The 12,669-nt window shown below is 45.4% G+C and overlaps 1 protein-coding gene across 2 annotated transcripts in view; it reads left to right on the plus strand.

Moving 5' to 3' along the window:
- Positions 1-12,669, plus strand: part of mpp7a (MAGUK p55 scaffold protein 7a) — a 142,241-nt gene that overhangs the window by 29,371 nt on the left and 100,201 nt on the right. For both annotated transcript variants that reach the window (XM_084566174.1, XM_084566173.1), the window contains one exon: positions 4,859-5,031. In XM_084566174.1, the coding sequence (XP_084422300.1) occupies positions 4,995-5,031 (37 nt within the window). In that variant the 5' untranslated portion in view covers positions 4,859-4,994. The remainder of the gene's footprint in view (positions 1-4,858; positions 5,032-12,669) is intronic.

Consider the following 12,669-nt stretch of genomic DNA (forward strand, 5'->3'; position numbering starts at 1 on the left):
GGTGGTTTTGGATGGACGGCGGCCAGTGCGATGAAGGTGATTAGCGCCGTCCACGGTGGCCCAGTAAAAAGCTGAGCTCCAGTAGCCCCCGGCCTTCCTGTCGCTTGACGCGGGACGAACGAGGACAGAAAAAAATAATGGACGCCTGGGGAGGTTTTAGTGGCGCTGAATGGCAAAGTTGACCTCTCCCGTGTCCCGTTGATGCTCTTCCCGTCCAGGTCCAGATGGAGACGGCATCAACGCGGAGCCATTCGGCAAACGGCGTGAACCCTGTGAACGCTTCGGAGCGCGGCGTGTTTTTCTCCTTGTTGCTCGTCGCCTTTGGGCCCGCCGCTTTGAACGCCGGTCTTTCCACTGACCCACGTCCGCTCTTACGAGAAAGGGAAGGATGATTGAAAAACAAAACCGGCAATAAACCGGACTCAAACCGTCGATGAGCGCTTTTGGAAGTGTGGGGTCTTTCGAGTGTTTTTCACCGTCACTCATTCGCCTCCGGACTCTGTTATTCCTCTCCGCGGCTTCGTCCACATCCAGCCGGGAGCCGGGCGGCTGGACGGACGGGCGTGTTTTTGAAAAGAGGAGAAGAATAACAGCCCTCTGCGCCTCTGTGTTCCCCATCCTTGCACCTATCCATCCATCCATCACCCCGCGTGCTATTTTCTCTTTAAACACCGACTCCACATCAGATTTCACGCTCTGAGCAAACTCTGTAGGGGGGGAGAGGTGCGTCCCAGGGTAGCCGGCTCCCTGCAGTCGTGAAGCCTCCCACTAGATGGTGGCAGAACCATTTGGAGATGTTAGAGGGGTAGAGGGAGGAACGCCACATTGCAATTACCCCGTCTCCTGTCCACATGGCAAGTGTTGCTCTACTCCCCACATGACCATCTGAGATAGTGTGATCAGAATTTTTTTTTTAAAAGTCTGTCTATTACGATCCTTTCGAGCCCTGTAAAAAGTCCCAGGTGTTCCCAGCTGTGCGACACGCTTTCTGGCACTTCAGAAAGCTCCCCAAATGGAAATAGGAATCTTTCAGTCGTTCCTCTTAAGACGCAACAAAAGGTGAACGGCTGATATTCATCCCTCCCCTCTCCCCCCTCCATTCCTCCGTCCCTTGTCTTTAGTGTAGTCTGTCATTGCAATCACACAGTTTATGACAAAACCGTGCCGTAGCCCCTTTCTCTGAAACACTGAACTGATTTAACACGGGTCGGCGATCTTGGCGCGAGCTCAGTGGCTGTTAGGTTCGGTTATAATCGGCCTGCTGGAGACATTTTGTGGTCGTGGCTCGAGGCGCCGCTTGCCCTCCTCCGCCGGTCCCCTTAAACCTATTTTACGGAGGTACACAAAGGTCTCGAACAGCGCTGGACTCACAGAGATCACAACGCAAAACGACGCACGGACCTGGCCCACAAATTGGTGCTGGCGTGACATAGCAGCAGGGCTTCGAAATCCGTCTCCCAGATCCCCCTCTCGTTGGAAAATCGATCCATTCCTAAGTGCTGTTTGATGAATGCACCATATTTTGTACATCTCAATCCAGAAGAAAAAATATTCTTTTTTGTTCTGATACGCACGGCGTGACTTTGCTTACTTGCTCGCTCAGGCATCTTCTGGCCTCCGTTCGCCTTAGATGCTTTTTCCACAAGGCTCCACCTGGGGTCCGCTGCGCCCTGACGTTCGCATCGCAGTATGTCAGACAGGCGTGGTACCAATATGCTACGTGGGCTGCCGTCTTGGCAGGTTTGAGCCTCCAACTTCTCTGCATGTGTTTGTACACACGCAGCGGGAGAAACCCCACCAGGAGAACACCTCACTTCCGCACAGCTGTGATCGTGTGAGCGGAGTTGGACGGTCTTAATCCGGAAAATAACTTCCAGCCCGCTTTTTAAGATAAGGCGTCACGGCAAAGTGTGCGTGTGTGGCTGACGCCGCCCAACCCCGAAGAAAAAGCCGCAGGTGTCTTGGCTGTCCCCGTCTTTGGTCGAGTGCTTCCGAGACAACGCCGTGACTCAGTGTCTACCCAGAGCCAGTTGCAACAATCACAGTAACAACACTAATCAACATGGGAGACAGAGGCTGTAGCTTATGTCACTGTTTGTGTTTTAACGTGAGCAGTTTTCCAGTGATGTGCTCTGTTAAATAAGACCCAGACGTCCTACAGTTTGGAGCTGACATTTAATGCATCATTAGGCTGCACGCTCGGTTTATGCTCCAACGAGACAACGCAGAGCCTCCACGGAAGCATACACGGGTGGCCTTTTACAGTCGTGTGCAGGTGTGTCGGCATCGTGCTGCTCGTTGTGTCTAGTAGACTGTCTTCAGTTTTGTACTCAGAACCGAAATCACTTCAAGGTAGAAAAGAATTCAGAGCAGACTACGTTCAAGAGGTTGAAGAAGGGGGAATTTTGTGCGACTGTCCAGACGCTGAGCGACGTGGACGGGGAAATGCATTTTGGACCAATTGAAGCTTTTGTTTTCTGCATCTCCGCGACATGTAGTTAACACGTTACCAAGGAGATACACGTCAAGGTACAGCATAGGCTCCAGAAGCATAAATCTGGTTTGAAGTTGTTCCAATCTCCCCCCTTTTTTTAAGATAAAAACAAATGGATTTAGACGCCTGCAGAGATATCAAAGATAACAAAACTAAAACTAAGTTGTGCTCCGTTTGAAAGTTCTGGGGTTGTTTTTTTAAAGGGCGAGACGTTGAAATCTGATTGCTTGGAATTCAGTTTTTATAGTTTTTAAATGGTTTAAAGCAAAATCCTTTCAGTGTCTCAAAAGTCTACATTTGAAACGTATTTAAGGCGATCTATCAATCCAAATAAACACCTATCAGCTGTTCCTTCTTTGGGGCGGCACAGTGGCGAGGTGGTTAGCACTGATGCCTCACAGCAAGAAGGTCACCGGTTTCGAATCCATGGGCCGGCTGGCCTTTCTGTGTGGAGTTTGCATGTTCTCCGTGTCTGCGTGGGTTCTCTCCGGGTACTCCGGCTTCCTCCCACCGTCCAAAGACATGCTCATTAGGTTCATTGGTGATTCTAAATTGGCCGTAGGTGTGCATGTGAGTGTGAATGGTTGTCTGTCTCTCTGTGTGTGGCCCTGCGATGGACTGGCGACCTGTCCAGGGTGTACCCCTGCCTCTCGCCCGATGATGATGCTGGGATAGGCTCCAGCAGACCCCCGTGACCCTTAACAGGAATAAACGGGTATAGAAGATGAATGAATGAATGAATGAATGAATGAATGTTCCTTCTGTGCTGTTTCAGGGAGTACTATATCCTACAACATACGGCCCGGGGGGCCAAACCTGGCCCACCAGAGGGTCTAATCTGGCCCGCGGGATGAATTTGCGAATTGCAAAGATTACACTGAAGACATTCCTTGGGTTCACACAGATTTAGTAAGAGTTGTGGACATAACACAACACTGAGACCTTGAACTAAACAGAATTTGCATTTCTTTTTCTTAAGAAACGTCAAGTCATTAAATGTAAACATTTTCATAATGTTCTTCTTTGAACTAAAACAAAGGGAAACATTCCGAGTTGTCGTTATTTATAGGTAAATGCGCTATCGTGTTATTGATCTGGCCCCTGAACTAAAATGAGTTTGACACTCCTGTCCTACAGCAACTGTTTGTGTTTCTTTCAGTGAGCTGTTTTCAGAATACTTCATTAAAACCCTTCAAGGCAATTGGTTAAAAATAAAAAAACGCCGTCACGAACAGGATTCGAACCTGTGCGGGGAAACCCCATTGGATTTCGAGTCCAACGCCTTAACCTCTCGGCCACCGTGACTGGCTGTAACTGGCTGCGCTTTCTGGTTGATTAGATGAAGACAAAGAGCTTCATTGTCGTTGCAAGAGCAGCAGCAGAGCAGCAAAGAAACTGGAGGGGCAACTTCACTTGGTGTGCAATAAACAGACATGAAAATAAAACACAAGGATAACACGACATCTGACAGTAATTGGTTGTTGTTTTTTTCTTTTGCGTAGATTATTTGCAGAAGTATAAACCTAGAGGCCAAGACTTTAAACGGGTTTCCTCTGGATTCCTGCACTGACATGCAGGGCACCCTCGCAGGAGCCACGCTCAAGACTGAAAGGTTTTGGGTTGTTTTTTAATTAATATTCTCACTAAGCAAAGTCAGAGTCAAAGTCAAATTGCTATTTTAGTTTTTACATTTGAAATATTTAAGCCGATCTCTCGTATTCTACGCTGCTGTGTGTGTTTGGGCAGGTTTATTCACTACTAGCGGACATTTCAATGAGCCACACAGGGGTTTTTATCTGTGTCCTACGTCCTACATCTCTTCCTGCTCTCAGTGTACCTGTCTTTCTAGATGACCGCCATTATTTACGAAGCGTCGCATTTCCACGCCTGTTGGATATTTCACAGGTTGTTGCACTTGCTTGCTTATTTTCCCCTCAGGGGATAAGGTTCCCCTTGTTTCCGCTGGACTGGATGCAGAATAAAGTGTGGGATATCTGTGTGTGTGTGTTGCTGTAAATGGGCGCCAGGCAAGGTGTCGTTGGCTCACGCACAAAGCAGGATGTTCTGCAGCTTAGGAAAAAAAAAAAAAAAGCGCTGGGTTGTAAACACCCACAGTCACCTGCAAACCTCTGTCAATGAGCACACACATTGAAATCTCACTGAGTCACTCACCGTCAGCCGCTGGCTCGAGTACACACGAGCACATGTATTTGCAAGTATGGTAGATATTCATATCCATGGTTACAGGTTAGCTGCTCGGTCCCACAACACACACACACAGCAGAGTGGCTGACTGACACGCACGTGTACGCGCGGCCGTCCCGCCGCTTGACAAGCACGCTCTAAAATCTTGTTCTCCCGCAGGGCTCCGTGACATAAAGCCCTTCCTCGGATTCAGCCGGTCCCCCGAGGATTCACCTCCGTGGAGCTCGCCACTCTGACACCCCGCTGCCACTTTCCACACAGCCTGAGGGGAACCGGGAAGCAGCCGGCGGGAGAGATGCCTGCCCTGGCCACCGGAGCCGGCCACGAGCCAGGTAACGAGCACAGTCGGCAACACCGGCACAAAATGCACGACCAGTAAAATGCACAAACTGTTTTTTGTCCCCAGATCTGATGCAAGATCTTTTAATATTCAGTATCGACCGATCTGAGTCCCGATCGGATCTTTGATAAACAGAATTTCAACAAAATAAAGGCTTTTCTTATCTTGTACTCGCCTAAATCATGTGTACATTGGATCCAATAAATATTCTGTCAAAGTTAATGTAGTGTGGAGAGGGTAGCTTGTACCTTGGCTCCAGAAAACCTGTGTTCTCTACTCTGGTCATCCAACGCCATCAACTCCCCAACCATCTCTGGAAGATTTTTCTCCTTGACGCTGTCTCCAGGAAACTTTTCTCTTCTTTTAAACGCAGCGTTCAGTGTAAGTTGTGGTTGTTTGGGTGCAGCCTTTGCCTTTAGTAGATTCAGGTGGCAGTATTGAATGACGATCACCTCTGTTACCACTTCGCTAAACATCCACATTGCATACTTTTACAAATTAAGTAGTTCTTCCACACAGCAGACATGTTCAGTCACATCATTTTGGCGTTTTGACGCTACAGGGACATGGTTTTGGTTTATGGCAGACCTAAAACATATAACTACAACAGATCATTCTTGGCTGAAGCCATATACCGATCTGATCTTTTAAAAAAAAATGCCTGAATCGGCGCTGATACCGATCAGAACATCCCCAGTTATTATGTCTACGAGCACACCAGCAGAAAAATAATAAAAAAATAAAGTGTGCGAATATGACCCTCGCTGAAAATGTCTTCACTTAAATGTCAGTTGAGCCTGGTGCTGTGCCCACCGTCTTAAGTGGTACTAAATCTAATTTCAAGGTAGAAAAGAATTACTCTTAACTTGCCGTAGGCGGCTTTTTTCTCGGCTCGAGTGGACCGTCTAAAGCTGTGGTTGGAAAATAAACCAAAGTCTATTTTCACTGCATTCGGTGCCCAGTAAAATGAGTAACACACCGCTGCAAATTAACAGTTTAAACAACACAGAACAAAATAATGTCAAGTAAAATACATACACCATCCATTATTATTATTATTTTTTTCCCCCTCTCCTTCGCCGAGGGGCGTGTTCATGTGCGAAAACGAGCGCGTGACGTCAGAACGAGGAACGTGTCAAGCTTGTCATCGCCCAGACAGCTGCCAGAAATCGTCACCTCTCCCCCCGTCCCCCTTCAGGAGCACCGACCCGGCCCTGCGTCTCGCTTAACGGCCGGCTACATCACTGCACACGCACGCAGGGAACGCAACCCCGGGGTCGCAAAAGGACAAAAGGACAGACGTTAAGTCCTGCTCTGATGGATAAAGAGCGTGTGCGTTGCCGCGTCCAGACTTTTAACAGAGAGCGTTACCGAAGCCCCAGTCATCCTGGAAATTTGCGCAGGCAAAGTAGAAAGCCAGACCGTCAATTACGATTACAGTCATTTTGGTGCAATTACCGGCAGGGGCTCGGGTTTCCAAATAAAACACGTAAAGACTCCTCCGGCCCATCTCCTCTGCTTTCCCCCTTGATGGTCCTGTGAAGCCGAGTGCACAGGTGAAACACGATGAACATTATGGATGAAGGCTGGGTCACTGATCCCGCGGCCCGGTGAAGTCACAAATACTTGTGGTTGGTTTTTGGCGTTTTATACCAACGTCTGCACACGATACTCCTACTATTACACTTAATTAACATAATAATACAGCTGAATAAAAAGATGCAGCCCTGTAAGGATGCTGATTCCCAGATCAGTTTGCAAAAACCTCATAAATATGAAGGACCGTTTGTTGACTTCATATCATCTCCTCCTCTACTAATCCTTTCTGAGCAGATACCTGTAATTTATCGCCGTACCTCACTGCTATTTAATCTACTTTACGATATTTATAGTAACGGCTGGAAGACAGATGACTGTTAGTGTAATACTGACGGCTGTATTTGGCCTGCATTATGGTTAATTAATTTATTTCATATATTTTTTCTGTTTAGTGAAAAGGAACAGAAACAGACTTCACAAATATATTAAAATGTGAGTGTTAACTTTTCCCCAAATTTTCTTGGGTCTTATCCTGAAAGCTCCTGGAATCATTCCTCATATTCAAAATAACATATTGAATCATAAATATTTTAGAGAATTACATACTTTCTGTGTAATATTTGGAGACGGAAATTAATAAACTGAGAAAACTGGCATTGAATATAATGAGTTATGTCACTGAACAGAATGAGTTGGAGTGTTTGAGAGAATCCTGATTAAACTGGGTTATAATGTAGAAAGTGATACCTTTAGATTTCCATTAAGGACGTTGTAGACTAAACTTGATTTTTGCATTTTTGCATTGTCATTCTTGATTATAATGGTGAGAATGGTACAGTAGTAACTTTCACTCTTTTTGAGTTTTACCCGACCTTTGAGTTGGATCCAATTTCTAAAATCAAACATATTTGCAATCTCTAAAGACAGTTACCAGCTTGACACCAAATTCATCCAAGACCTAACTTCCCCTGCCCGCAAACTTTTTGAAAAGGAAAGTTGGTCTGGACTCGCTCAATTGGGAACTGATGAACAGAACTGATGGACAGAGGAGTAACAGCAACATAGTCATACATATCAGGGGTTAGGGTTAGGGTTATAACATTATGACCACCTTCCTAATATTGTGTAGGTCTCCCTTGTTCCTCCAAAACAGTTGTGACTCCTCAGAGAATGGACATGGGCCTTCTGAGGGTGTCCTTGATCAGTAGTTATTCTGCTATAGGCCTAGACTGCTGGGGGTTGATGCTCTGAGCACCTGTCCTCTAATTTCTTCTCTCTTACTACTCATGCATCATACTGTACAGAATGTTCTTAGCTGTGTGTCCCTCTCTCCATCTCCCACAGATACTTGATCAGTTTGGGATCTAGTGAATTTGGAGGCCAGGTCTACACCTTGTGCTGTTCGTTGGTTTTAATCTTGTGGCTGATCGGTGTAAAGACACGTTTCCTCATGAGTTGTGAAGAATATGCTGGCCTTTTGTATTTCCAGACTGTTCTCTCTTCCCCCCTCCCCGACATGCCATCTTTGATAGACTTCAGTTAACTGTGGCTCGTTAACTTGACACATCCCAGAAGGAGACTGACAGCTAGTAGCAGAGATAACTCCAACAGTGTGTTACATTTGGTTGGATGGAACATTTTCCGCCCGAAGCCGTCAGTCTGCAGCTCTATCAGCCATCACCGATCCTCACTCCGACACTCAAAACACTTCAAACTGATCAGCGAGCGGTGATCGCAGAACTAAAACAAACATTTGCTCCCTTTATTGAACGGCCTTAAAAGCACAGGGTAACAGAACAAGCTGTCGATGTTCCCACAAACTCTCAGATATTCCTGTTTGTGTTCTTCCCTGTTCATGTGTGTCACTGAAAAGAAATCAAACCTAGGTAATATTAGAAAATTAAGCTTAAAAACACAAATGTACTGAAACTGTGTCACGTTTATTGCTTCATACCAGAGGTGTCAAACATACGGGCCAGGATGAATTTGCAAAAGTGCAAAAATTACATAGAAGACTACATTTTTTTTTAATAAAACTGGTACCTAGTCCTTATTTATCCACTAGGGTTTGCGCTGTTTTAGTCAGAGCTGCTAACATAACATGGAGACCCAGACCCAGAGACCCAGAACTAAACAGCAGATGATAGCAATGCACCAAACTTGCACTATTTTTCTTAAAAAAAATCAGATTGTTCATAAAATGTAAACATTTTCTTAATGTTCTTGTGTGTCTTTGCTCCAAAACTAAGAGAAACATTTGGGCTTGTCGTTATTTATGGGTTATTACGGTGTTATGTTACTGGTCCGGCCCGATTGAGATCAAATTGGGCTTTATGCGGCCCCTGAACTAAAATCACACCCCTGCTTTATACTAACATTTCACTATCATTTCACATGCTAATAAGAGCAAAGAGCCATCATCTACTTGGATTTATTATATAATGGAAAATAATTGCAGTTTCGTCCAGTTGCATGCCAAAGAATGCAGGTAGCAACACTTCAGCAGGCAATCATAACTCCACACAGACAAACAATACCTCCTCCAGATGCGACGTCTGCCAATAATCACAGACATGTTGCAGCCTTTCCACTCCTTCTCTCCTGCAGTCTAGTCATCTGCATAACGCTCAACGCAAACCTCGCCACACACATGCTCTCATAAGACGAAGTACTGATCTCAGTCTTTTAACATAATGGGCAAAATATTATCATTAATATAACGATTCCTATTTAGTAGCAGATCTCCCGTTTCAACACCAGACCCGGGCGCTGGAAAGTGTTTAAGTGTGTGAGCGGATTTTTCTATTAAAAAATGTTCATTATTGGAGTATTTGGAGAGCAAACACATGGGCAGACAAATGGAGGGTACTCTTTCTCTCTCTCCGTCTTAGCCCAAATAAACAACGGCTCTCCGTATGAATTAGAGTTGAATAAATGAAACCAAATAGTGAGAAAATAAACCTGAAGAGAAAAAAAAAATGCAGGAGGAGTGGCCTTAAAGTATGGCCGTGGGGAGTTCTAGCAAGGCTGCTTGTGATTGGGTTACGATGCACTCATTTAAATACTGTTTTTATTGAGGGGAACTGCAATACAAGTGATATAAATATACATTAAAACCCCCTCGTTTTTGTTTATTGACAAGTAGGACAGTAGAACTACAAAACTACTAATAAAATTACACACGGTTTTATTCACAGTTACACAGCTAATGGCACATGATGGATTAAAAGAAGAAACAAGTGCAAAAATAAATGAATAAAAACAACATTGTCCCCATTTCTGGTGAATTTTACTTAGCTTTTAATGAAGAGTTTATCTTCTTCCTATATGCTATAGGCCTAGGCTGCTGGGGGCTGATGCGCCGAGCACCTGTCCTCTATTATGTTCTCTCTCTCACCGAGCACCTGTCCTCTATTATGTTCTCTCTCTCACTGAGCTCCTGTCCTCTACTATGTTCTCTCTCTCACCGAGCTCCTGTCCTTTACTATGTTCTCTCTCTCACTGAGCACCTGTCCTCTACTATGTTCTCTCTCTCATTGAGCACCTGTCCTCTACTATGTTCTCTCTCTCACCGAGATCCTGTCCTCTACTATGTTCTATCTCTCACTGAGCACCTGTCCTCTACTATGTTCTCTCTCTCACCGAGCACCTGTCCTCTACTATGTTCTCTCTCTCACCGAGCTCCTGTCCTCTACTATGTTCTCTCTCTCACCGAGCTCCTGTCCTCTACTATGTTCACTCTCTCACCGACCACCTGTCTTCTACTGTGTTCTCTCTCTCACCGAGCTCCTGTCCCCTACTGTGTTCTCTCTCTCACAGAGCTCCTGTCCTCTACTATGTTCTCTCTCTCATCGAGCACCTGTTCTCTACTATGTTCTCTCTCTCACCGAGCTCCTGTCCTCTACTATGTTCTCTCTCTCACCGAGATCCTGTCCTCTACTATGTTCTCTCTCTCACTGAGCACCTGTCCTCTACTGTGTTCTCTCTCTCACCGAGCACCTGTCCTCTGCTATGTTCTCTCTCTCACCGAGCACCTGTCCTCTGCTATGTTCTCTCTCTCACCGAGCACCTGTCCTCTACTATGTTCTCTCTCTCACCGAGCTCCTATCCTCTACTATGTTCTCTCTCTCATTGAGCACCTGTCCTCTACTATGTTCTCTCTCTCACCGAGCTCCTATCCTCTACTATGTTCTCTCTCTCATTGAGCACCTGTCCTCTACTATGTTCTCTCTCTCACCGAGCACCTGTCCTCTACTATGTTCTCTCTCTCACCGAGCACCTGTCCTCTACTATGTTCTCTCTCTCACCGAGCACCTGTCCTCTAATTTACCACTCATGCATCATCTGCTACTACTGTGCAACATGTTATTAGCTGTGTGTCCCTCTCTCCATCTCCCTTTCTGGGGGTTTCAGGCCCGGTGTTGTAAAGCGTCTTGAGACAATTTGTATTGTTATTGGCGCTACATAAATAAAATTGAATTGACTATCCTCAAGCCACAGAGCGATAGATGGAGCTTTAGACAGTTTCTATAAAAATAGAATATGACATCTAGCCAGAAGAGAAGTGAAGTATGACTGCTTGTAAGTTAGGTAATGTGTGAGGGGTTTGTTGAAGTCTCTAATAATTTAGTTGCATACCTAAAACCCCAGACAAAATTACAGGAAAAATCTTTCCAGAATTTCAGTATTTTGGGAAAGGACAAGAGTAGAACATATGAGTCACGGTGGACTCATTTTGGTGTAATTCTTTTTTATTTCTTTTATTATAGGTTTGGAAAGCTGATTCATGTCAGGACTTTAGGTGATGATCCTGCTCCTTCATTTTGTCAGAGTGTGTCAGAAAACCCAGCCTCTAGCTTTCAGATGCTGCAATGTGACATTTAGCTGCGTCTGCTGCGTTCTGAGATCGAATACGCTCCTGAATACATATTGTCGATGAAGAGAAGCTAAATTAGCTTAAATACTTCACAGAGCTGATAATTAGGAGTCTGCTCCAGAGGGACTTTATGGCACAAAGTCAAACCTCTGTTCAGGTCAACCTGAACAACCCCCCCTCCCCTCTCTCTCTCCAACAAAGCTATGCAGCTGCTCTCCAGGTCTGTTCTCTGCGCCAGACAGCTGCTGTTTAGTCATTTCTCCTCCTGTTCAGCTGTGATGGAGTTTTGGTTTTGTTTCTCAGTCGGGGACAGATAACTGTTACGCCTCCGCTCCGTTTGGCTCGGCTCATCTCAGTTTATTTCAGCTCCCACTCAGGGATTTTTCAGACGGACAAAAACCGCCCCACTCCTCCGTCTGCTGCACAGTATTTGTCTCCCTGCTGAACCTCATTATTTGCAAGGTTAAATTTCAAAAGTTTTTTTTTTTTATTTTTTTCACTGCGTGGGTGTTTTGTTGCAATTACACTGTATTGTGGCCTAGCAAAAGATCTAACGTCACAGGATGTCCAATCAGCCTCAATGATGAACTGATTTCTCAGTGCCAAATTTCAAAGTTTGGCACAAAATTCTCCTAATTTTGACAACATTTGTCAAGTGACCATTACTTTTCTAATGAAATTAATGAGAATTAAGTTTAAACAGGCCTCATGAACACGCACATCCGCAGTAAACTGTTTCCTCTCTGCAGTGACATGTCACGAGTTCGAGTCAGTTCAGTAATAACTTACCCATTACTCAGGAGTATACAGTAAAGGCAGCTCACTGTCTGCACATGCAAAACTGTTTCAATCGATCCTAACGAGACCCTCAGACGCACAACATCTGGTTTATGCCATTCAGAGGTCAGTGAGCCTCCTGGAGTGAGAGTGGGTGTTTGCTCCTTGTAGCCCCATTTCCTGCCTGCCTCTGGAGTTTATGTGATTACAGGTTTGTGTTCAGTTGCGGGGGAGAGGTACAATGGGGTGATATTGGTGATTTAGAGCTGGAGACATCAGAATAAACAACTGGACTTAAATCTTCCTCAGACGGAAGCGATTTGACGCTGTACCTCGCGAGGCAGCTGGATTTTTGCGAGATTTGCACGATCAGAAGGTCGCATGAGAATCCAAGTTGCTTCAAGATGTGCGGCTGATCCAAAAAGGTACAGAGCAATC

The sequence above is a fragment of the Chelon labrosus genome (genome assembly GCF_963514085.1).
Source record: "Chelon labrosus genome assembly, chromosome: 18".
In the NCBI taxonomy this organism is placed as follows: Eukaryota; Metazoa; Chordata; class Actinopteri; order Mugiliformes; family Mugilidae; genus Chelon; species Chelon labrosus.